General features: G+C 40.8%; 1 protein-coding gene across 1 annotated transcript in view; it reads left to right on the top strand.

Annotated features, from left to right (window-relative positions):
• LOC126199167 (S-phase kinase-associated protein 2-like) overlaps positions 1-27,937 on the top strand; it is a 194,836-nt gene that overhangs the window by 48,536 nt on the left and 118,363 nt on the right. The window contains exon 4 of the mRNA XM_049935927.1: positions 2,842-2,886. Within this exon, the coding sequence (XP_049791884.1) occupies positions 2,842-2,886 (45 nt within the window). The remainder of the gene's footprint in view (positions 1-2,841; positions 2,887-27,937) is intronic.

The raw sequence follows: 27,937 nt of genomic DNA on the forward strand, positions 1-27,937 counted from the left end.
ATCCATTCCAGCTTTGCGTTATTCCTTCATGAAACAGAAAATATATCTAGTCTCTTGCAGCAGACCAGTTTTTTATGTCTTGTGCAATAACAAAATTAGCATTCAGCTTGTCTGAAGAAGCAATTCTTCCGATCATGGGTGACATAGCATTTCACACATGACTTGGCTTTACGTGGAGATGGGGCATTGTAATTAGCATTGCACTGGTGTGGCAAATGCTGTGTGTAGTGTGTCTGGCCTTGTTTAAGCGGTGCTGACTTGCGAGTGCTGGGGCCAGGGCTGTGGCTGGGGCGTGGGTTGTTTGTATCAAGTGAAGTGATGACTGGTAGACAGAAATCTTGCTTGGCTATATCTTGAACTTCGTGTGCATTGATAACTTCAAGCACTTCACTGAGGCTAGGGTTGCAATGATTTAGAATTTTGCCTGTAAATCTCTGATCTGACAGATTCTGAATATTAACATTGTGAAGCATTTCATCCTGATAAGTTGTGCCACAGTTACAAATGAATTCACAGTCTTCAGTCATACCCTGCAATTCTGCAATCCATTCTTTATAGGATTGATCACTGTGATGTTGGTTGCAGAAATATTTATACTGTGCAGCAGCAACATGTATTTGACTCCCAAACAATTCATCTAATCTTGCAGTTATGACCTCACAGGGCTGGGTTTGTGTCTCACAGAGGGGAAACAATTTCACTAGGAAGTGGTAGATGGACACTCACACAGATGAAAAGAAAAATGCAGCATGTGATTCACCTTTAATTTTGTAGTCATCAGAATATTGATGCAGCCGTGGTACATTTTGTTTCAGTGTTTGCTTCATGTCATCAAACTGTCAGAAGGGAAGGGGTAGCAGCTGAATTCCTTCTGTAGCTTCTGACACCTTGTGCTGCTGGGCTGCTTGCAGTTGTATGAAGCAAGGAACTGCTGACAGCAGTTCTGTTGTTTGTTGACTCTGGAACTGAATAATAGATGTTAGATGCTGCTCAGCACTGTGATGTTGGTTGCAGAAATATTTATACTGAGCAGCAGCAACATGTATTTGACTCCCAAACAATTCATCTAATCTTGCAGTTATGACCTCACAGGGCTGGGTTTGTGTCTCACTGAGGGGAAACAATTTCACTAGGAAGTGGTAGATGGACACTCACACAGATGAAAAGAAAAATGCAGCATGTGATTCACCTTTAATTTTGTAGTCATCAGAATATTGATGCAGCCGTGGTACATTTTGTAGTGTTTCCTTCATGTCATCAAACTGTCAGAAGGGAAGGGGTAGCAGCTGAATTCCTTCTTTAGCTTCTGACACCTTGTGCTGCTGGGCTGTTTGCAGTTGTATGAAGCAAGGAACTGCTGACAGCAGTTCTGTTGTTTGTTGACTCTGGAACTGAATAATAGATGTTAGATGCTGCTCAGCACTGTGATGTTGGTTGCAGAAATATTTATACTGAGCAGCAGCAACATGTATTTGACTCCCAAACAATTCATCTAATCTTGCAGTTATGACCTCACAGGGCTGGGTTTGTGTCTCACTGAGGGGAAACAATTTCACTAGGAAGTGGTAGATGGACACTCACACAGATGAAAAGAAAAATGCAGCATGTGATTCACCTTTAATTTTGTAGTCATCAGAATATTGATGCAGCCATGGTACATTTTGTTTCAGTGTTTCCTTCATGTCATCAAACTGTCAGAAGGGAAGGGGTAGCAGCTGAATTCCTTATGTAGCTTCTGACACCTTGTGCTGCTGGGCTGCTTGCAGTTGTATGAAGCAAGGAACTGCTGACAGCAGTTCTGTTGTTTGTTGACTCTGGAACTGAATAATAGATGTTAGATGCTGCTCAGCACTTAGATGTTGCTCTCCCTGGTTTGCCATGATTCCTTAAATATCTCCACTTAAATATTCAGCTTATATATTTCAAATTAACGTATGCACACACACAAAAAGGAATTCAATAGAGAGAAAAAAAATTGTCCTGCTGTGGTGCCCGAAGCTCCTTGTTCCACTTTCCATTTGCTCATCACCAGTCTGTCATGTCTTCCTTTGCACGCTGTGTGGTTCTTTAAAATTCAGGTATCAGTCTGTTCTACATCTAATATCAAATAGTTAAAATAATACACAACTTTGTTACTGTAGATGCAGTGTAAGCTACTCACAGTAGATTTGAATGTAGCAATAATATATACAGACACAAAAGATTTATAAACCTGTCACTCTTCAATACAATGTCTGTTCAGAAGATCACAATCCCTGACCACCATGAAAGTCCATAAATGTTATTCAACTGGCCAACACACAAAAATTGAGTCAGTGTATGAATGTTCCAACTTAAGTACACCCACCACTGTAGCTCCAAAGAAGGGTGCTTACAGTTATGGCAGTGCTCTCGTGCCCCGATGGTGACTGTAGGACTTGCAGCAGGATAACTCTTGGTGCATGTATTTGAAAGTGTGGCCGACTGGATAGTGACTGATACCGCAGATGAGAGCTTGTGTGAAGTTTAAAAAGGAGGAGGGAGATTTAGGAAAAATACAAACTGTAAAGGTAGATCATGAGTCTGAACCTCAGTAACTAAGAGAATTGATTCTGAAAGGTAAGAATCTGGCTTCAAGTTCCAGTTCTGTGAATTTGTTTCCTGTAACTTACTTGCTTCATCATCTCATCACAAAATATATCACATCGATCAGTCACTTAGTTTGCCTCTTCTAAGGACTCAGGAATAACTTGTGGGCCGTAATTCCCATCAGCCTCAATTCTTCATGTTCAGATTTTTAAAAACAATATCTGTGCATAATGTCAGGAAAGAATATACAAATTATGCGTTAATTATTTCCAGGCATGGGCGTCATGCTGTACCTTTGGCACGAGGTGACAGAATTGGGTAAGTTAATAAATAATTTTGTGATTCAGTTAGGTGTATCTAATAGTTGCATTTTTTCTTAGGGAGTCAATATTTCTCTAAGAAATTTCAGTAAATACAACTATTGTGGACCATTAGACTTTTCATTCAGTTTTGTATTTTAAAAGCTTCTACTCCTGATGTAAATACCTGTGTTATACTGTATGAATCACCATTCAGTTATGTAGTATTTATTAATAAGAAAGCATAACGAGTATAATAGTAGAGAATCTTGGCTGGAGTATACCATTAATATGAGAAAAGAAAAATTCTTGTTGTAAAGAAGAGTTTAGTGGCAGAGGGGCACACAGACAAGACAAATGATGATTATTATTCACTGTTAAACTGCCATTTCTTATCAGACCAGACATACGCTCATGGACAGCCACTCATTTGTATGACTCTGTGGCGTGATTGTCCAGTATGTATGGCTTTCATATTCTTCTTTGGACTATTAGTTTCAATTTTTATGTTATGCTTGTCATAATACAAATTATGCTCAATGTAATACACGAAGAAATTGTCTATACACAGGAAAGCTTACTAGCTCCAACTGCAGCATCACGGCTACTTCTTCATACATTATGAGCTATACTCAACTCTGGCAGATCTTCCTGCAAATATTATCAGTATTGTAGGTGGTTGTCATGTAATGGTTTTCAAAGAGCACTGTGAAGTCGGTTATGCATCTGTGAAAGAGCCTGCTATGACCTAGGCAAGACAAGCACAGTGAGACGTGTATTACCAATTACGTACATTACTGAACATCATTTCTAAGCAACAAGTAATGCTCCCGAGCAGCAAGTAAATTTGTTCTGGCTTGTGTCAGAATCCAGGGCAGCTGCGTCCATGGCACAGGAACAGGTGGAGACTGTTGTGCAGGAGTAGGGGTTGCTGGGGCAAGTGCTGGACCAGCAACAAATGTGCCAGAGGTGACTGAAGATGTGATGGGCCAAGATGAGAAGCACTATTGGTTGGATTGAGCTGGGAAGCCAGAGAGGATGGAGAAGAAGTCCCCCAAGAGAGAGAGTATGCAGGAGCATGGAATCTATTGTGGGCATCATAATGAACAGTGAGCTGGTCACGCAAATCTGTGTAGGAGAGGGCAGGAAGGTCAATTCCAGGATTAAGGGACTGAAGAAGGTGATAGGCTGAGAAAGCTGGACGAGGTGAGGAGAAGAGCTTGGCAGTGAGAGTCATCAGTGGTGATGAAGGCCACGAAAGAATGCTCCAGATGATCAAGGAAAGCAGACCATGGCTCCAAAGTGTCATTGGAGGACTGGAGTGTTGGTGCTGATGCCTTGCTGTTGGAGAATGGGAAACAGTTGAATGGTGAGGTGCTGCTGGGAAAGGGCATCAGCTGGCCAGGGTATCAGCTACCATGGTGGGGCCATGGCTGTTTGGCAAACTGCTGCAGGAAGAGTGTGTGTTGCACTGTATGGCATCGATGTCACAGTGTGTGGTCTGGAACAACAATGTTGAGACAGTGAAGGGCAACCATTGCTAGTGGTACCAGTCCAAGATATACTGAAGAGAGGAGACCCGACAAAGCATTAATTCGACACTGTGGAATAGAAACCAATAATCCCCATCACCACTTTTATGTCCGCATATTGGGTGGTAGTCTTTACAGCAAACAGTGACCGATGATTATACAGTTAGTTTGACAACTAATATTTATTTCAGTCGCACCACCAAAAAGTAAAGTGCCCCGTAATAAAATGATAATAGAGATTATCATCATTGATCAATATAAATGTAGAAACACCAAGAGTTTGTCTTAATCTGGGTCATGACAAAGGTCGTGATGTAATCACTGCTGCAAGACTACACTGTAGCACTGGGTCTCAGGGAGAGTGCTGATGGCTTCTGGATGGTGCAGTGGAGCAATGTGGCATGGTGCAGAGTGGCTGTGCTCCAACAGATTGGATGTCATAGGCAACTGGTGTGAGTGGCCTGGAGCAAAGCTACAACTGCTACTGACCATTGGGGAGTGTGCCACAGCATAAGTACACTGCAGCAAAGGAATATCCATGGGCTCTCAAGGATCAAGTGATCTGCAGACATAAGATAGTCCATGATAGCAGTGCTGCTGTTGTTGCTGTGTGCACTGCCTGTGTGTGATGGTAGCTGTCCCTGTTGGTGCATGTTAGCATTGGGCCTGTGAACAAAATGTTTACAATCAGCACTGAATAAAAAAACAGGGAGTACTGGCAAGGTACTTAACTTTCTGTCATGCCAGAACAGGAGTAGCACCTCTGTGTATATGCTAACATATTAAAGGGTAACCTTACATTCCTAACCCCCATAAGATGCTTTAAGTTCCAGCACCTTAGATACACCACACGATCACAGTAAATGTAGAAAGAAGGGAGTTGGTTTTTCCATGCCAGTGTATGTCAGTGGCTCTGGGAAGCCAAGCCGTCTGGAGTAGAGAATGTAGTGTCTCTATGGAAGAAAGAAGGTTCAGAAATAAAAAAATCATGAAACATGTTTCTTCTTCTTAACCCAGAATCATCTATAAAGAATAAAAATCTCCGCTGTGTGTCTCAACATTCACTTCTCTAACTAAAATTTTATACCTTTTGCATCTGTGGCAGAGACCATGGGCATTGTAAATTTAGAAGCTCTACTACAAATGACTACTGGCCACAGAAGCTGGCCACCTGAGGAACTATGAATATGATGACATAACTGGTCGCAGTGTAGATGGAAGTCAGTTTTCTTCAGGTAGCCACATCAAGCAGATCATGACCAAGCTACACTAAGTCAGTGTCTCCTCATTACCACTGCCGTTGGACTCTTGAGTACAACATTGCTTCACTCCACTGGACTGTCAAATTCATTGTTTCGTCCTGCTGTAATGCCATGGGACTTCGACTCTGTCAGCAATGCTTGCCCATAAGTGATAGGCTGGGAAATGTTTCCTGTAGATATCTGTGCTGCCTGTCACACGTTGTGTGGAACACTCTGAAATTGTTGACATTATTGTCAATTGTCAGTGACTGCATCCTGTGATATATGCTGAACTTCTGGAACTCCAAGTGTTAGTTACTTCTACTTCGTCTGTTCTCTGGTGGAGTTTCATTTTTTCGAGATGAAAGGGTCTGGTGAATTAAGTTGTATTACTGTTTGATTCACAGTAAATTTTGTAACTGTAAAAGTGTTTACTTGTAACCGTTGGTTACACCAAATGATGAAGGGGTATTTGTATTGTGTATGCAAGAAAGCTGCAGTATGAGGGAACATAAAACAGAGCAGTATCTAGATACATTCAGTTAGTAAGGGCAGGACAGTGTTTTAGCAATGGAGACAGCATTTCTTAAGGTCATCAAACAAAACAACTGGAACTACAGGCATAATAATATCAATGGCAGCAGAAACAATTACAGCAGCAGTTACATCAGCATCAGTAAATGCAACAGTGATAGATGCAACTTAGGAAGTAGCTTTTGCTTCACTGTGAGGTGGCCCCACCCTCCCCAACATAGTCCACACTGGCCTATTCCCTACATTCAACATTGACTGTGAGGAATGGAGTTAACAAGCAGCATGCCTGTGCTTCATCTCTCAGTGTAACATATTACTGTTGCTTCTTGTTGCCAGGACTACTTCTGCATATGGTGGATACGTTAAGTCTTTTAAATGGTATAGAGGATCACCCCTCAGCAGGAGCCTTCTGCCTTCACCCTGGATGAGCTGATGGTTAAACTAGTCCAATACTATGACTGCTGAATGCATGTGGCATCAGAACAACTACATTTCTTGCATTGTACTAAAAAGTATCTACGATGGACCATCAAACTGCAAGGCATTAATCAGTGATATAAATTCACTTGCAAAGCATGGGGTTGTTCTAAATATTATGCAGATGGCGTCAACTGAGACATACTGATTCAAGTTGCACCCAAACATCAGATCAACACTCTCAAGTTGCCAGATCCTACAATGGAAGAAGTTGTAGCCACCACATGGTCATTTGATAGCACAGACAGCCCAGTGTCTGATGTCATATGTGATGGTTGTCACGTTCACAGCTTCAAACAAGAACCACTCTTGCTGTCCACCATGGGTTAGCTCACCTTACCAGTGTTGAAGGGAGGGTCCCTCCTACCAGAGGGCTATTGTCAGCACAGCCACATTGGCTGCCCCTATTGCAGAGCTGTTTCTACAATTTGCTGTCAAAGGGCCACATTGCCGCTATTTCTCGCAGCACAAGAAGTCGAACTGTAACACCTACTGTACAGCAAAGGCAGACTTCATCCACACAGTGCAGAAAGGATTCCATGACTGTCCTATAGGTACAAGTCCACACTGCTGGCTACTGAGTACCATGTATCAGTTGGATATTGGCACTACAACTACTCCGTGTACTATGGCATAACCATTTACCATACCTCTGCTTGGGTGTGACCAAACACCAGTTCCAGTTTTAGGTGCATGGTATGCCTTGGCCACATGCAAATTGGTTATCCATCATCTGTTCCCTTATAAGAAATCAGCAACATCAGTAATAATTTTCCCCTCCCTTTTCCATCAAGGTTTAGGATATGTAAAAAGTGTTTCAGCATACATCACTCTTCATGCTGACACCATTACATGGTTCACATGTGCTTGTCTTATACCTTATGCCATCACTCGGTCTGTATGAAATGAACTCGATCACCTTGTGGTCCAGGGCATTCTGGAACTGATTCTGTCAAGTATGTCACCATCCTCCATCACAGTGACCCATAGATCAGATGGAAATCTTAACATCTGTGTCAACTTCAAGGTCACATCAGTGCTCAGGCTATGTGCTACCATCAACCAAAGAATTATTTTCTTACCTTGCAAGTAGGCATTGCCACTCAAAGATTGTTCTCTCTGAATGAATTAGAAAATTTAGGATTACACAAAAGAGTAACCGAGAAAACCAATTGGAAGCAAGCCCTTCCATCCGTGTGTTAGTAATCACCACCACCTCCTTATCCATAGGAGTGGCACTTACATATCTCAGATGCAGCATCCAATTCAGGAAGTGGAGAGGAGAGAAGCATTATGATCATGTGTGTGTGAATTGTGATCTGGCTCATGGGAAAATGTCACATGGAGAACACCTTCTGAGTGAAATTATTCCTAAGTCCCAGTGCTTCCTCACAGGATCATAGATGAAGGATGGAAAATATGAGATTTACTTATTGTACATATTTGTATTATTGGGGTGTATTAATTGTACCAGTGCAAAAACCAATATGTATATGTTTACATGTTAAAAGAAAAGAGGAACCCATGTATTTATGTGTGTACATGTACACACCAATGTAACCTAGATAAGATTTGAGAACAAATCTTCTGGCATATGAGATGTAATGACCGAATCATGAAGGGTTGCCAGAAAAAAAATAGAAACATTATTTAAGTGTGAGTATTAGCAGAAAAGCTTGCAACTTAGACACAGTGCAGGTCACTTTTGTCAGGCAATTATGAGATCATATGCATTGACAAACTGCTGATTTCATGCTCAGTGATTGCAAATTGGAGAGAAAAAGCAAAACAGAATTTTCCAGAGGTTCCAGGTGATATGAACTGCACTGTCATACACTTTTCAGGAGGTAGTTTGCTCTAAAGGAGTATGATTTTTATATTCAGACCAGGAATCAAGCAAAGGCAAGATATTGGCCAAAAGCAATGCTCATACCATAGTTGTAATTCTCTTACACCCGTTTTCCCTCTCTTGCTCACTGTGATGTAAATTTTCCCTACTACCCTTGCAAGATCATGTACACGAGGAAGAAGCGTAAGGGGCGCATAACCTCCAACTTCTCACAGCACAATAAATAACTTTCCAGATAATTTACCATCCAGGTTAACTGTTGGCATAAGTGTGTGTGGATGCATTAAGGCAATGATATTAGTTGATCTTGATACAACTCTCTTGGTGCATCTAATTTCCAGTGTTCCTTTCATATATGCCTTTCCTCTTCAAATCCCTATTGTCCAGAGTTGAAAAAAAAATTCCTTACTGAATGATGAGATAAGTTTTTTTATATCATCTACAAATTTTTTGGGCCAGTTCTGTGGTTTGCTGTGCACTATTAAGTGACACTCTGTTTGAAATTTTGCTATCTTACATCGTCCAATTCTGTAGCACTGTTTGAAGTTATGCATCCATTCACTGCTTTCATTGAAATCACTGTAATCTATGTTGCGCACAATTTTATGTGCATAATGTAGTAGGTCATTACCATGCATATCCTGTAAATTGTATCGAGCACCCCTGAAACATGTAAACACCAGTTTGTGTCCTTCCATCAATATCCATAGTTTTTTTTGTCTTATGCATTACGTGGTCATATTGCTGCAGACATATTCGAAATCTGTTCGTAGTTGTTTTTTTACTATGCTGTGGACGGTCTCCCATGCACACAATTATGTTTAGTAATTACTCCTGAGACAATGATTGTCCTTCAGTATGTTGCATTGGAGATGGGATTTGTGGCTCCCTGTCTTACAGGGATGATGAACTACATCACTCGAAACCTGTTTCAGTATCACTTTCACTTGTTAAGCATTGATTGTCATCATTGTATCTCTCATGTACATTGTCCACATAGTTGAGTATACACGACACCACACATTCCACTGACTCATCTTCCAGAAACACTAATATTTAATCTCCCTTTTCTTTCTCACTCTGTGAAATTCTTGTGTTACTTTCTGACGAAATGTCAGCTTTGTCAGTTGCTGTTGTAGATATAATGCAATGTTTGCTTTGTTTATTGTTGCCATTGATCTACTTTTATCAACACCACTAGCACTGTATCGTTGTTGTGAGTTATTCTTCATCTCAGAAATTCAACTGCTTTCCATAACCTCATACTGTACTCACCTTTTGATACCTCCAGTCCTGACTCCTGTTGCCACTAGCAGCCAGTTTTATGGATGCATGGTAGACAATATGTGGGGCATCGAGTGCTGTAAACAACATTGGCTTCTTCAACCTCACACTCAAATTGTCCCTTGTAAGCAGTTATGTTGCAACACACATCAGTTTATGACAGTCACGCTAACAATTGCTGTAGCACATAAGCAGAAGTCAGTAAGTAGGGTAGAAGGATCTAAATTTTGGAATGTACAAATTGATGAAACCTTGAACTGGAATAGGCATATTATTGAGCTTCTCAAACTGTTAAGTTGTACTACTTTTTGTTGTTCATATAATTGCCAATCTTGGAAGCAAATGAATTAATCTCTGGACACATTTTATATGTTTTCACTCAATAATGTCATAGGGAATAATTTTCAGGGTAATCATAACTTAGAAAGAACTGCGTGGGTACACTGATATTGGAACATATCAAATAGTAATTGATGATGTGGCCACATGTGTTGTTTTGAAATGGTGAAGTTGGCACAGAAGAGGAATTCTTGGTAGGTCATAAGAAACCAGCCAGAGGACGAATTTTTCACTTTGAAGCAGAGTGTGCACTGATAGGAAAGTTCATGGCAGATTAAAACTGTGTGTTGGACTGAGATTTGAACTCAGGACTTTTGCCTTTCGTGGGCAAGTTCTCTACCATCAGAGCTACCCAAGTGCATCTCACAACCCATCCTCAAAGCTTTACTTCCACCTCTACCTCATCTCCTATCTTCCAAGCTTCACAGATGTTCTTCTGTGAAACTTGTTGGACTGATAGTCCTGAAAGATATGGTATTGCGGCAACATGGCATAGCTGAGAGGATGGGTCATGTGTCTTGCTTGGGTAGCTCAGTTGGTAGAGAACTCGACCGTGAGAGACAGTGGTACCAAATTTGAGTCTCATTCTGGCACATAGTTTTAATCTGCCAGGAAGTTTATATCAGTGTATATTCTGCTGCAGAGTGAAAATGCTACCTGACATTTTTTCTTAGAATGTACCATGCCTCTACACAAAAGAGGATGCCTGATACAGCACAAAGTTCATTACTAATGAATTTTCCTCCTTCGGTCAACAATAAACAAAATGATGCCTTACTTACTGTGTAAGTACAATCCAAACCTTCTCTCAGTTATCCTTAAAGTACATGTTCTTATTATCATTAACCTTAAAAAAACGTGCACATACATTATAATGTTATAACATGCATGCACACAATCTACAGACATGCTATTCTCAATGTTCAAATCATCAATATCAAATTTTTTTTATATCTTAAAGATTTTTCAAAGATAGGTTTCCTTGCATTATAAACCTCAGTAAGCTCACTATGACACAGAAATTCTGTTTAAATGCTGTTTCAAATGAAAATAAAGCCTTAAACTTAATTTGATAGCTGGAACTCCTGTCTATTTCTTCTTATTGGAAATTTAATTTTAGACATATTTGCGCAACCTGCAGTTAACACTTCCTTAAACTGCTTCAAAAAAGTCAATATCATCTATAGAATTGGTGAGTGCGGCAGTAAACTCAAAATTCTCTTGCACCTTTGGTTGATCTCTTTCCTGTAGATGTTTCTCCAACAAGTCACAGTTCTTGCAACCTACTTATTTCAACCAATTATCTGCTGTGTTCTAATGTCTCTGCCTGACCTTGCATCTCTAAGATTTTATAGTTTAACATCTTAGGTTCATTGTGTACCTTTTGAAACTGTTCATTCCCTTCATTTTCTACTGGATTATTTCATTTATTTAGTTCAGCATGCAACTTCATAGACAAATCTAATATTAAGAGTTTCTACTTTAAAAACTTTATCTACTTTTGTATCTATCTTTTCCCATTTTGGTTTTAAATGTGCCATACCCTTAGACAATTCTGTATTCAAGGCTTTAATGTCATTTAACAGATCTTCCTTTTGAATTTGAAATGTAGTAATACTAATCTTTATTTCCTCTATTTGAGTTTTGGTACTTTGTGACAGTTCTAATTTAGCAAATAAGGCGACTCGGTCTCACTCCATTTTATGAGTAGTTACAGGCATAGAGTGAAATCAACAGTATGCCCACTAAGTAGCACTAACATACAGTTACATGGTTTTAACATCACTGCACAAGACTAGAAAAATGTATATCAACAATTCCACCTGCCAAATCTCTAAAAAAATGTCTCAGCTTAGTGCTTTTTACAGCTCACCTAATGTGGTGCACAGCAAGTTGCTCTACTCTGCTAATGCATCGTGCGTGTGCAAAGTGGTGTATCTATGAGCCATTGTGTAGCCATTGCCATAGTCAGCTGACCAGATGCCACACTGCTAAGTGAAGGTGCATAGCTGTTGTGTTGGTTGGCTGCTACAGAGTCGCTCTTGGAGATCACTACCGAACTTGTAGCCTCGAAATATGCACGCTGAATCTTCCATTTTGTTGATGTAATGTTTCTTGACTAATGTGTTGACAGTTATTTCAGTATGTAAATATTTCTTGCTGTTGACCTGGTTGTTGTGGTCAGCTAATCTTGCTTATCTCTTCTGATGCTGGTTTTTACCAAATCACTGAATTACTTCACCTTAAATATTGTGGTGACATTTGGTGACATTACAGCATGTACTTTGCTCCAGGTAGCGTCACGTGTTCTTCCGCTATTTCTTGAAAATTCTTTTTATTATTGTAAAAGCTCTCTTATTTAATTGCCTCTTATCTGCGTCCTTCACCTTCAGCAGCAAACTGAAGTGTTTGAAAGGGCTCTGGTTATGGGATGTAACTGAATCAACAACATTGTAAATAATCTGTCACCCTGACACTCTTCATGCTAACTTTTACCTTGATTATTTTCTTACAGTCACCTTCTTGTAGCTTCTTGAAACTGTGGACCTGCTATGAGTGGCTGGCGCCACTCCTTGTACCATATGACTTTGTCTCCCTATGCAGAGGATCAAGTGCTTTAAGAGAACTCAGATTTACGTTAACTCACTACAAAATGATGTAAGTGTCTTTTAAAGAACTCTTCTGTATTTGATTGTTCTCATATTTAACATTTACAACATTAGGTAACAAATCTCTTATTACTTAAAACAACACATCTGTGAATCTTAGAACAGACAGAAGAGAATGCCATTTCTGTCCAGTTTCTTTCAGCTGTTTATGCCGGCGTTTACACTGTCTACAGAGGTGCTTGCTTGCCCGCCAAGTCATGATACCAAAGTATAAATGCTATCTCCTGAGAGCATCATACCTTGCTGATGTCCTGTGCTCATGTTTCTCCCATCATTTCTGCACAAACCAAAATCTAAGTATGCACATTGGAAATTCTCTAGACACAATCTACCTAAACAACATTTTACACTAACATCTTTCATCTGATTGCAAGAAAATGTGGAACAACCTGTTACTCCACAGGTTCTATTGGTGGTACTATTAGCTGTGGCTGTTGTTTCCAAACATTGAATAAAATAACACGTCATCTTGGCAGTGGCCCTACCATACTGTGTTTGACGTTCAATTTCATGTATGAACTATTCATTTCCTTCATTTAGTTATTCTGATATTTTGTCTACTGACATTTGAGGTCACCTATTTGATCTTATTTTTGTATGGAGTAGAAAGCAGAGGCAGGTCACTCAGATCTTAGATTGAGAGGGACTGGCCTGTTTTTGTGAGGAGGAGGTGGTTGCTCTTCAATCTGGAGTCTGAGGGATCTGCCCCTCCTTTTCTAACCTGCCCCAACCTATTCCTTTTTACTTCCCAAGGAAAGCTACAATAGTTGTTTCTACTTTTGTGTTTCTGTTTGCAGTACTGAGAATTTAAACTTCTAAAGATAGATAAATACTGGTGAGGCACTCTATCTCCTTGTAATTTATAATTTTCTCAAGTGAGTTATCCTTTTGAGACAGTTAAGTACAATCCCGATACTGCTTGCATAGGTCTGGATCTGACAACCATCATGTGACTATGGAATCTGTGAGTTCTGGAAGCCATATTCAATGGCATACAGAATCTCAGTGGCCCCATATGACTAGTGCCCAAGAGGAGAGGCATATTGTTCACTCAGCCATGCAGAATCATACTGCCGCATCACATAGCTTGAGTTAGGAAATGACTTGTTCACAGAAAGAGTAGTATCCACATGGAGAGCAAGGTGGTGTCTGGAACACTGTGAAGTGTCAGCATGACGATCATTGTTGCAACTTCCCTTGACACAGCAGAAGAGGCAGGCACATCAACAGTGGTGTGCCAAATGTGAACACCAGATACAGGAGTGGCACCACACTGTCTCTTCAGTCAAGTCTTACTTCTGCAAACAGCATCACAATGGATGTATCTGAATTTGGAGGCTCCCAAGAGAATGAACATTTGCATTCGTGATCAACAAATGGGACCAACATCTGGTGTGATGGTATGAGATGCCACTTAGTGCATAACAGGATTACCTCGTCCTGTCCGAATTTTAATACACTGTGCATTGATCTTGGCCTGCCTTGTACTCTGGATGAAATTTTTGCGGATGACCCAGGAGCAGCTGCTCGCATTCTTCGTTTTATCCACTTAACAAACCTGTCTAGGGACATTTGATTATACTGTTTTCTTTTAATCCCTTGCCTGTTAATGTGCCTTTTATAGTGTTGTCCTTTTTAGTTGCTGTTTTAACATTGTGCCTCGCAGTGCATTCATACTTTAGTCTGGGCGCTAATGACCATTGTAGTTGTGCGCCCTAAAACCACAAAAACAAACAAACAGGATTACCTCTGTTTCTTATAGCTTGTAATTTGGACTGCGTTGACATATTTCTGGTATGTTAAGGCTAGTGGCTGTACTCGTATCTTTGTGATCTCTGTGGTGTTATCTTTCACTGAGATAATGGAAGAGCCTTTGAAAACATCTGTCATGGATTGCCGAGAGACTGGCTTGTCATCACTTGGCAGCCATTGTAATTGATGAAGTCTGGCATAAGGTTGAAGCAGTGTGGAACCCTTGCCTGTATACCCCAAATCACCTAAACATTTAATCGTCTATTCCTCCTGTATAAACTGTTTGTGCATTCGGGAGGACGATGGTTCAATCCCGTGTCCGGCCATCCTGATTTCAGTTTTCTGTGATTTCCCTAAATTGCTCCAGGCAAATGCTGGGATGGTTCCTTTGAAAGGCACACCCTACTTCCTTCCCCATCCTTCCCTAATCCGATGAGACCAATGACCTCGTTGTCTGGTCTCCTCCCCCAAAACAACCCAACCCAAACTGTTTGTGGAACAATCAGCTGATTTCTTGACAAACACAATCATGGTTATTGTTGAAAATTCAGCTTTTCATTGAGAATCGACATTACAAGTACACTGAGAACTGTTTGTATGAAAAGTCCTCTGTGAAAGACTTTGTGGTTTTGTATTCTTCATGCTATGTTGCTTAAGAACAAAAAGTAAATTTTTGTTTTTCTGTATGGTGTGGCAAACTTGAGGGTCAGCAGTTTAGTTCCTTAGGTATTCCGAACTTAATCAAGCATCCCATTAGGATTTCCCATTGCATAATGTCAAATACCTTACCTGAGTCCATAAAATGTGCATGCAGGTCATGATGCTCTCAAATTTTCTGGGTGAGCTGTTAGAGCTCACAGTTGTTATCAACTGTGGGTTATCTCTTCTTGAGATCACCTTGGTACTCACCAATCATTTCATCTGCTACAGGTTTGATTCTGTCATACACTATACAATACCTTACATATGATCTGAGAAAAGCAATTTCTTGATAGTTGCTACAGTCCATTTCATCAACAACGCTGCTTTAAAGTTACCTGGAATTTTTTCTACAGTTTGTATCTTCTCAGTTGGTTGACATAGTCATTTGTGGAACTTCTGTGTTCTATCTTAAGAAACTGAGGCCTAGATTCAATTTTTGCTTTGGCTTTTGTTCTTCTTCACCCTTCTTGTTTGTGTCTCATCTTAGTGTGGGTGGGGAATATTATGGCTCTAAACAAATACTGAAACTCAGGGTTGATGATCACAGCCGAGAACACTACTGAAGTACTGATTCTGTCTCCTAACCATATTATAATGGTCAGTCAAATGAAAGCAAGATTGATGGGGAAAAAAGTAAGTGAACAGTTTATCATTTAAAAGTAAACACCATATCTTTTAGTACAGTTACCTCACTATGAGACAAGTTAGACAATGCTTACAGAACCATGATTGTACCCATCCAGTGTCAATCAACAACCACAAGTACCTTTCTTCAGAGCTCCAAAAACATGTAAATCACAGGGGAGAGATTGTGGCTGCATGGGAGATGTGTAAGGACTTGCCAGTGAAGCTTCTGCAGCAGAGTCAAAACAACATTGGTCCACCTATGTTTCTAGTATGTTGCAGGAGTTTTACTGGGAAGCCCCTACACATCCTCAATACAGCCCCTGTCTCTTCCCATATGGTTTCCAGGTTCTGTAATCCAAAAGAAAGACATTTGTGGCAGATTTTCTTCAAAGAGGGGGCATGCCTGTGTACAGTCATGTTTCTGTAGGGAACAGCTAACATTTTTCTGTGGAGGCACTGACTGGCTTGTCTAATAGCGGAATAAATGTATTAACATATATGTTGTTTACTTCTGAAATAATAAACATTTTGCTTACTTGCAGCACCAATATGTTCTTAGTCTTCTACTTCATATTAGCTCAGACCATAGCTCTGGTGTTGTTGTGGTCTTCAGTCCAGAGACTGGTTTGATGCAGCTCTCCATGTGACTCTATCCTGTGCAAGCTTCTTCATCTCCCAATACCTACTGTAACCTACATCCTTCTGAATCTGTTTAGTGTATTCATCTCTTGGTCTCCCTCTACGATTTTTACCCTCCATGCTGCCCTCCAATATTAAATTGGCGATCCCTTAATGCCTCAGAATATGTCCTACCAACCGATCCCTTCTTCTAGTCAAGTTGTGCCACAGATTTCTCTTCTCCCCAATTCTATTCAATACCCCCTCATTAGCTATGTGATCTACCCATCTAATCTTCAGCATTCTTCTGTAGCACATTTCAAAAGCTTCTATTCTCTTCTTGTCTAAACTATTTATTGTCCATGTTTCACTTCCCTACATGGCTGCACTCCATACAAATTCTTTCAGTAACGACTTCCTGACACTTAAATCTATACTCAATGTTAACAAATTTCTCTTCTTCAGAAACACTTTCCTTGTCATTGCCAGTCTACATTATATATCCTCTCTACTTTGACCAGATATTTTTCTCCCCAAATAGCAAAACTCTTTTACTACTTTTAAGCGTCTCATTACTTAATCTAATTCCCTCAGCATCACCCGATTTAATTCAACTACATTCCGTTATCCTCATTTTGCTTTTCTTGATGTTCATATTATATCCTCCTTTCAAGACACTGTCCATCCGTTCAGCTGCTCTTCCAGGTCCTTTGCTGTCTCTGACAGAATTACAATGTCATCGGCAAACCTTGAAGTTTTTATTTCTTCTCCATGGATTTTAATTCCTACTCCAAATTTTTCTTTTGCTTCCTTTACCGTATATACCGTATATACCCCCCATGAACCATGGACCTTGCCGTTGGTGGGGAGGCTTGCGTGCCTCAGCGATACAGATGGCCGTACCGTAGGTGCAACCACAACGGAGGGGTATCTGTTGAGAGGCCAGACAAACATGTGGTTCCTGAAGAGGGGCAGCAGCCTTTTCAGTAGTTGCAGGGGCAACAGTCTGGATGTGTGACTGATCTGGCCTTGTAACATTAACCAAAACGGCCTTGCTGTGCTGGTACTGCGAACGGCTGAAAGCAAGGGGAAACTACAGCCGTAATTTTTCCCGAGGACATGCAGCTCTACTGTATGATTAAATGATGATGGCGTCCTCTTGGGTAAAATATTCCGGAGGTAAAATAGTCCCCCATTCGGATCTCCGGGCGGGGACTACTCAAGAGGACGTCGTTATCAGGAGAAAGAAAACTGGCATTCTACGGATCGGAGCGTGGAATGTCAGATCCCTTAATCGGGCAGATAGGTTAGAAAATTTAAAAAGGGAAATGGATAGGTTAAAGTTAGATATAGTGGGAATTAGTGAAGTTCGGTGGCAGGAGGAACAAGACTTTTGGTCAGGTGATTACAGGGTTATAAATACAAAATCAAATAGGGGTAATGCAGGAGTAGGTTTAATAATGAATAAAAAAATAGGAGTGCGGGTTAGCTACTACAAACAGCATAGTGAACGCATTTTTGTGGCCAAGATAGACACAAAGCCCATGCCTACTACAGTAGTACAAGTTTATATGCCAACTAGCTCTGCAGATGATGAAGAAATAGATGAAATGTATGACGAGATAAAAGAAATTATTCAGGTAGTGAAGGGAGACGAAAATTTAATAGTCTTGGGTGACTGGAATTCGTCAGTAGGAAAAGGGAGAGAAGGAAACATAGTAGGTGAATATGGATTGGGGAGAAGGAATGAAAGAGGAAGCCGCCTTGTAGAATTTTGCACAGAGCATAACTTAATCATAGCTAACACTTGGTTCAAGAATCATGAAAGGAGGCTGTATACATGGAAGAAGCCTGGAGATACAGACAGGTTTCAGATAGATTACATAATGGTAAGACAGAGATTTAGGAACCAGGTTTTAAATTGTAAGACATTTCCTGGGGCAGATGTGGATTCTGACCACAATCTATTGGTTATGAACTGCAGATTGAAACTGAAGAAACTGCAAAAAAGTGGGAAATTAAGAAGATGGGACCTGGATAAACTGAAAGAACCAGAGGTTGTAGAGAGTTTCAGGGAGAGCATAAGGGAACAATTGACAGGAATGGGGGAAAGAAATACAGTAGAAGAAGAATGGGTAGCTCTGAGGGATGAAGTGGTGAAGGCAGCAGAGGGTCAAGTAGGTAAAAAGACGAGGGCTAATGGAAATCCTTGGGTAACAGAAGAAATATTGAATTTAATTGATGAAAGGAGAAAATATAAAAATGCAGTAAATGAAGCAGGCAAAAAGGAATACAAACGTCTCAAAAATGAGATTGACAGGAAGTGCAAAATGGCTAAGCAGGGCTGGCTAGAGGACAAATGTAAGGATGTAGAGGCTTGTCTCACTAGGGGTAAGATAGATACTGCCTACAGGAAAATTAAAGAGACCTTTGGAGATAAGAGAACCACTTGTATGAATATCAAGAGCTCAGATGGCAACCCAGTTCTAAGCAAAGAAGGGAAGGCAGAAAGGTGGAAGGAGTATATAGAGGGTTTATACAAGGGCGATGTACTTGAGGACAATATTATGGAAATGGAAGAGGATGTAGATGAAGACGAAATGGGAGATAAGATACTGCGTGAAGAGTTTGACAGAGCACTGAAAGACCTGAGTCGAAACAAGGCCCCGGGAGTAGACAACATTCCATTAGAACTACTGATGGCCTCGGGAGAGCCAGTCATCACAAAACTCTACCATCTGGTGAGCAAGATGTATGAGACAGGCGAAATACCCTCAGACTTCAAGAAGAATATAATAATTCCAATCCCAAAGAAAGCAGGTGTTGACAGATGTGAAAATTACCGAACTATCAGTTTAATAAGTCACAGCTGCAAAATACTAACGCGAATTCTTTACAGACGAATGGAAAAACTGGTAGAAGCCGACCTCGGGGAAGATCAGTTTGGATTCCGTAGAAATGTTGGAACACGTGAGGCAATACTGACCTTACGACTTATCTTGGAAGAAAGATTAAGAAAAGGCAAACCTACGTTTCTAGCATTTGTAGACTTAGAGAAAGCTTTTGACAATGTTGACTGGAATACTCTCTTTCAAATTCTGAAGGTGGCAGGGGTAAAATACAGGGAGCGAAAGGCTATTTACAATTTGTACAGAAACCAGATGGCAGTTATAAGAGTCGAGGGACATGAAAGGGAAGCAGTGGTGGGGAAAGGAGTGAGACAGGGTTGTAGCCTCTCCCCGATGTTATTCAATCTGTATATTGAGCAAGCAGTAAGGGAAACAAAAGAAAAATTCGGAGTAGGTATTAAAATTCATGGAGAAGCAGTAAAAACTTTGAGGTTCGCCGATGACATTGTAATTCTGTCAGAGACAGCAAAGGACTTGGAAGAGCAGTTGAACGGAATGGACAGTGTATTGAAAGGAGGATATAAGATGAACATCAACAAAAGCAAAACGAGGATAATGGAATGTAGTCAAATTAAGTCGGGTGATGCTGAGGGAATTAGATTAGGAAATGAGACACTTAAAGTAGTAAAGGAGTTTTGCTATTTAGGGAGTAAAATAACCGATGATGGTCGAAGTAGAGAGGATATAAAATGTAGACTGGCAATGGCAAGGAACGCGTTTCTCAAGAAGAGAAATTTGTTAACATTGAGTATAGATTTAGGTGTCAGGAAGTCGTTTCTGAAAGTATTTGTATGGAGTGTAGCCATGTATGGAAGTGAGACGTGGACGATAACTAGTTTGGACAAGAAGAGAATAGAAGCTTTCGAAATGTGGTGCTACAGAAGAATGCTGAAGATAAGGTGGGTAGATCACGTAACTAATGAGGAGGTATTGAATAGGATTGGGGAGAAGAGAAGTTTGTGGCACAACTTGACTAGAAGAAGGGATCGATTGGTAGGACATGTTTTGAGGCATCAAGGGATCACAAATTTAGCATTGGAGGGCAGCGTGGAGGGTAAAAATCGTAGAGGGAGACCAAGAGATGAATACACTAAGCAGATTCAGAAGGATGTAGGTTGCAGTAGGTACTGGGAGATGAAGAAGCTTGCACAGGATAGAGTAGCATGGAGAGCTGCATCAAACCAGTCTCAGGACTGAAGACCACAACAACAACAACAACCGTATATATATGTATATGACGTAACTTACCAAACGAAACCATTGGCATGTTGATAGACACACAAACAAACACAAACACACACACAAAATTCAAGCTTTCGCAACCAACGGTTGCTTTGTCAGGAAAGAGGGAAGGAGAGGGAAAGATGAAAGGATGTGGGTTTTAAGGGAGAGGGTAAGGAGTCATTCTAATTCCGGGAGCGGATAGACTTACCTTAGGGGAAAAAAGGACAGGTATACACTTGCACACACACACACACACACACACACACACACACACATATCCATCCGCACATATACAGACACAGACACTTACCCTAAGGTAAGTCTTTCCACTCCTGGGGTTGGAATGACTCCTTACCCTCTCCCTTAAAACCCACATCCTTTCGTCTTTCCCTCTCCTTCCCTCTTTCCTGATGAGGCAACAGTTTGTGCGAAAGCTTGAATTTTGTGTGTATGTTTGTGTTTGTTTGTGTGTCTATCGACCTGCCAGCACTTTCGTTCGGTAAGTCACATCATCTGTGTTTTTATATATATATATATATATATATATATATATATATATATATATATATATATATATAAACAAAGATGATGTGACTTACCGAACGAAAGCGCTGGCAGGTCGATAGACACACAAACAAACACAAACACACACACAGCCTTCATCAAAGACACCAACCACTTTCTCAAACGCCTGGAATCCTTACCCAATCTGTTACCCCTGGAAACCATCCTTGTAACCATTGATGCCACTTCCTTATACACAAATATTCCACACGTCCAGGGCCTCGCTGCGATGGAGCACTTCCTTTCACGCCGATCACCTGCCACCCTACCTAAAACCTCTTTCCTCATCACCTTAGCCAGCTTCATCTTGACCCACAACTTCTTCACTTTTGAAGGCCAGACATACCAACAATTAAAGGGAACAGCCATGGGTACCAGGATGGCCCCCTCGTACGCCAACCTATTCATGGGTCGCTTAGAGGAAGCCTTCTTGGTTACCCAGGCCTGCCAACCCAAAGTTTGGTACAGATTTATTGATGACATCTTCATGATCTGGACTCACTGTGAAGAAGAACTTCAGAATTTCCTCTCCAACCTCAATTCCTTTGGTTCCATCAGATTCACCTGGTCTTACTCCAAATCCCATGCCACTTTCCTTGACGTTGACCTCCACCTGTCCAATGGCCAGCTTCACACGTCCGTCCACATCAAACCCACCAACAAACAACAGTACCTGCATTATGACAGCTGCCACCCATTCCACATCAAACGGTCCCTTCCCTACAGCCTAGGTCTTCGTGGCAAACGAATCTGCTCCAGTCCGGAATCCCTGAACCATTACACCAACAACCTGACAACAGCTTTCGCATCTCGCAACTACCCTCCCGACCTGGTACAGAAGCAAATAACCAGAGCCACTTCCTCATCCCCTCGAACCCAGAATCCCCCTCAGAAGAACCACAAAAGTGCCCCACTTGTGACAGGATACTTTCCGGGACTGGACCAGACTCTGAATGTGGCTCTCCAGCAGGGATACGACTTCCTCAAATCCTGCCCTGAAATGAGATCCATCCTTCATGAAATCCTCCCCACTGCACCAAGAGTGTCTTTCCGCTGTCCACCTAACCTTCGTAACCTGTTAGTTCATCCCTATGAAATCCCCAAACCACCTTCCCTACCCTCTGGCTCCTATCCTTGTAACCGCCCCCGGTGTAAAACCTGTCCCATGCACCCTCCCACCACCACCTACTCCAGTCCTGTAACCCGGAAGGTGTACACGATCAAAGGCAGAGCCACATGTGAAAGCACCCACGTGATTTACCAACTGACCTGCCTACACTGTGATGCATTCTATGTGGGAATGACCAGCAACAAACTGTCCATTCGCACGAATGGACACAGGCAGACAGTGTTTGTTGGTAATGAGGATCACCCTGTGGCTAAACATGCCTTGGTGCACGGCCAGCACATCTTGGCACAGTGTTACACCGTCCGGGTTATCTGGATACTTCCCACCAAAACCAACCTATCCGAACTCCGGAGATGGGAACTTGCTCTTCAATATATCCTCTCTTCCCGTTACCCACCAGGCCTCAATCTCCGCTAATTTCAAGTTGCCGCCACTCATACCTCACCTGTCATTCAACATCATCTTTGCCTCTTCACTTCTCTGCCCAAACTCTTTGTCTTTAAATATGTCTGCTTGTGAGATGTCTGCTTGTGTCTGTATATGTGTGGATGGATATGTGTGTGTGTGCGAGTGTATACCCGTCCTTTTTTCCCCCTAAGGTAAGTCTTTCCGCTCCCGGGATTGGAATGACAGCGCTTTCGTTCGGTAAGTCACATCATCTTTGTTTTTAGATATATTTTTCCCATGTGGAATGTTTCTCTCTCTCTCTCTCTCTCTCTCTCTCTCTCTCTCTCTCTCTCTCTCTCTATATATATATATATATATATATATATATATATATATATATATAGTAGAGGGAAACATTCCACATAGGATGTTTGTGTTTGTTTGTGTGTCTGTCGACCTGCTAGGACTTTCATTTGGTAAGTCACATCATCTTTGTTTTATAATATATATATATATATATAAAGAAGCTGTAACTTACCAAACGAAAGCGTTGGTATGTTGATAGAGACAATAAAAACAATAAAAAATACACACACAAATTTCAAGCTTTCGCAACCCGAGGTTGCTTCATCAGCAAAGAGGGAAGGGAAGGAGAGGGAAAGACAAAAGGATGTGGGTTTTGAGGGAGAGGGTAAGGAGTCATTCCAATCCCGGGAGTGGAAAGGGGGGAAAAAAGGACAGGTATACACTCGCGCGCGCGCACACACACACACACACACACACACACACACACACACACACACACATCCATCTGCACATATACACACACACACAGGCAGACATTTGTAAATGCATTTACATATCATCAGAGTCCACATCTACCCCAGGAAATGTCTTATGGTTTAAAACCTAGTACTGAAATCTCTGTCTTACCATTATACAATCAGTCTGGTGTCTCCAGATCTCTTCGACATATGCAGCCTTCATTCATGATTCTTAAATCAAGTGTCAGCAATGAGCAAATTAGATTCTGTGCAAAATTCTATTAATCAGCTTACATTCCTTTCTTCCAGTCCTTATTCTCCTCCTATTTTTCCTTCTCTTTCTTTTTCTACTATTGAATTGCAGCCCCATCACAATTAAATTTTCCACTCCCATAACTATCTGAATAATTTCTATTATCTCATCACACAATCTTTCAATCTCAGTATTATGAAAAGGAAAGTTGCTACTTACCATATAGTGGAGATGCTGAGTCGCAGTTAGGCACAACAAAAAGACTATCACAAATAAAGCTTTCGGCCAGTAAAGCCTTCGTCAAAAATAGATAGCACACACACACACACACACACACACACACACACACACACACACGCACACACAGACGACTGCAGTCTCAGGTAACTGTAACCACACTGCGAACAGCAGTTGATGGGAATGGTGACTGGGTGAGGGGTAAGGAGGAGGATGGAGTGGGGAGGGGGAGAGATAGTAGGGTAAGGGTGGTGGACAGTGCAGTGTTGCTGGGGAGCGCGCAGGGATGAATGAAGAGAGGGTGTAGGATAGTTGTGTGCAGTCTGGAGGTTAGAAGGAGGGCAGAGGAGAGGTGGAGAGGGGTTGGGGTCAGGGGCAGGGAGGGGGTAGTAAAAAGGAGAGAATTAAACAGACTGGGTGCGATAGTGGATTGAGGGTTGTGAAGTACTGGAATGAGAACAGGGAAGGGGCTGGATGGGTGAGGACAATGACTAATGAAAGTCAGTTTTCAGTGATATTGGTCTTTAATTCTGTGCGTCTTTTACCGTTTTTGTAAATAGGAGCAACCTGCTCTCTTTTCTGCTCATCTGGGGCTATTCGCTGTCAAGTAAATTTCTGTAAGTGTGGATTAGGATAGAAGCTACTTCCACAGTGCATTAAGTGGAAAATGTAATTGGAATTCTCTCAGGGCCTGGTATCTCATTCTTTTTCGATTATAGATGTGTTGATATCAACATCCATGTTGTGGTGGTCACACATTGATAGGGAAAAATTCTCATTTGTAAATACACTTTTAAACATGGGATTTAATATATCTGCTGTCTGCCTGCTGTCTTCTGTTTCAACACCAGACAGGCCTACAAGACACTGAATGAGAGATATGGATTCATTCATTGACTTTGTGTATGACCACAACTTTCTGGGATTTTCATCTACACCTACATCTACATGTCTACTTTGCAAATCACACTTAAGTATCTGGCAAAGGGTTCATCAAACCACCTTCACAATAGTTCTCTATTATTCCACTCTTGAACAGCACACAGAAAAATAAAACACCTATATCTTTCCACATGAGCTCTGATTTCCCTTGTTGTATTATGATGATCATTTCTCCCTATGTAGGTCAGATAGATCTATCCCCTGGATCTGACTGTAAAAATTATTTTATGTTTCGTGTGTGACCCTCCGTACTAATGTGCGATTTGCTGTTAAGTTTTCTCTGTCAGTTTCCCTACAGCCTCTTTTGTAACAAGAGTATAGCAGTCTATATTTTTGAAATGGTACTATTGAACAAAAGTTGATTGTTGCCCTCTTTCATTACTTTATTTGTGTAGCAATTACCTAGACCCAAGTGTATAATGACTTTCAGCTTTGTTTTGCGCTTTGCAGGTCCCGCCTGTAATTCTGAGTTTTTCCTTTAAGTGAGTTGATAATGGCCTCGTATCAGCTCATCCAAAGAGCTTCCTTTTTTCCATATTAATAGTGTCACGTGAGGTTTCTTGTCAGGTCATATCTTACAGTGATCTGATCCTTGTGATGATGCATGAACACTGGAATAGTGTAGCGCAACAGAATCTTGTGTTGGCCATGCTTGCTCACTCAGTACACCCATTCCCCACCAGGTGCCACTGGCATAAATTTGCATTTGAGACTCAAAAAAATGGGAGCATAAAGTGTTATGACATAAAACCTTTTCCCATTCAGACATAAGGAGATTCAACACAGGTGTGCTAATCCCAAGTTTTCAGTGCTCATTATCAACACTACTACATTCTCACTCTGTCAACTCTCCTAAAAACTGACCGCTTGTGATTCTCATCAGATTCATCTGCAATCATTGCGCAAATAAGAAGTTGATGCCTCCTCAAAGTAGGTGAATGGAGGGAGTAGAACTGTAAATAACTTTGCTGCATTTCATTCCATTTGTTTACCCTCCTTAGAAAATCTGTGTAGTTTTTTGTATCTACTGGAATTCACGTTTCACCTGTTGGTATAGCCTAATCTATTCTTGACAATCACAAAGAAATTTCCGATTTCCCTAGAGCCGCCTGAGTTTTAACTATTTGCTTATGTTTTTGTTGTGAATGGCATTTTTTAACACAGTGCTGCAACTTCTATAATCTATCCCACGGTTCACAGTCACTTTCAATTAAAATATTTTATTCATGCAGAAAAGGAAATGCGCATTTCAAATGAGGCTACTTTTTTTTGATAGAATTAGAGTCTAAGAATAATAATTTATTAATGAATTGTGAACATCTGTATTTAATATATGTTTAGTATTATTTTTTGATTGATGAGACAGGAAAAGGTACCCCACTGTTCAAAATTGAGTGTCCAACAATTTTAAATCCCTCACTTACATTTTATTGACAATTAATTATTGGAATTTCTTCTTGACCTGTACACTGCAACTCACAACTAATATCCTGGGTGACATTGTACTTACACTACTAAGTAGTCTTGTTGCTTCCAGTTCTTTTCTCTCATTTGTCAAATGAAGGCACTTCTGTTGTTTACTTCTATGTTTAGTACCATCTTATAAATAGAAATATTTCCCATTTTTATTTGATTCTGCAGTGAGAAACCTATCCAATAGTTCCTTAATAAGTGTGAGTAATAAAACTGAAAATAAAGGCAACTCTGTGTATACCAATGTGGATTTTCATCAGGTTTGCTTTATCTTCATGGCAATTAAATACCTGGCAGACAATTTTTCTTACAAGTTTGTAATGAAACATACTCTGTTCCCTTGTTTGTAGTCCTCAACTTGTAGCATCTGATGTACACAATACATTCCATGTTCCAGTGGCGACGTTGTGCCTCCTGCAAGGTCCAAATGACAAAATGTTTCAGTGCCAATTTATCACCACTGAGACATCCAATTGTGACAGAAAGTGACTTTTAAGTGAACATTTCATGACTATTAGTGTATATTGTGCCTATATTGCTCTGTGCAAACTTATCAGATAGAACAAAATACAATCACTTGCTAAAACATTCATTTTGCCTTGCTTGTAATGTGGGTATTTTACCATGCAGGACACAAAAATTATAGTGTATCTTTTTTGCACATTTTTATTTGATCGTTCATTTACTCTGCTTTGCACAAGTACTTTAAATTTCATCTTCAGTAATGTTCATCTCATAATGCAAAATTTGATTATGCATATATTCGGCAAAAAACTTCAGAGAAATAAAGAAAGAATTAAATGAATACTTACCAACACAAAATTAAGCAAAATCACAGCCTTACATAAAATAAGGAAATTTGTCTTTCTGAAACACCGTCCATGGGGCCCACAAATCTTTTGTGGCCACCCACAGAGTGTGTATGGTGCCCCTAATCATTACAGCTTTTCTTCCCTCTTTTTATCTTTTTTTCTCTCTGAAATGTGGTTTACTAGTGGCTCTTGTCGACATTTACCTGGATTTTCTCTTAGACTGTGATTTTCATTATCCATCTCCAATTTTTTTTACCTGTTTTGCACTCCATTCTGTTACAGCTTATGCCGCAGGCAGAGAAAATCATCTAACTTGGCTTATGTCCCAATAGTTGGACTATTCCACCTTAAATATCTTTTGGGAATGGCACGTCTGATGTACCCAAACCCATTGTGGCCGTCAGCCTGTCGTTGGGCGAGGAGGGATGAGGGGCGGGGTGCGGGGAGGGGGGTGGGGGGCAATCAGATACCAACATGGTAGCGGCTTCCTGACTAAGCAAGGATCATGCTATTGGTACAAAATCTGCAAATTTCCATGAATTTCTGAGTGTGAGTTCATTGTATCATGGGGCAAGTGTATTCCGGGCAACAGTTTCAATGCCAGGCAGCTATTGCTGTAGTGATATGGTGCCCATGTGGCAGCATATAGTTGATGTGAGTGGCAATATGGTGGACAAAGCACAGTGAAAAGTTCAAAAAATGGTTCAAATGGCTCTGAGCACTATGGGACTTAACATCTATGGTCATCAGTC

This window comes from Schistocerca nitens, chromosome 8 (genome assembly GCF_023898315.1).
Source record: "Schistocerca nitens isolate TAMUIC-IGC-003100 chromosome 8, iqSchNite1.1, whole genome shotgun sequence".
NCBI classification, from domain to species: domain Eukaryota; kingdom Metazoa; phylum Arthropoda; class Insecta; order Orthoptera; family Acrididae; genus Schistocerca; species Schistocerca nitens.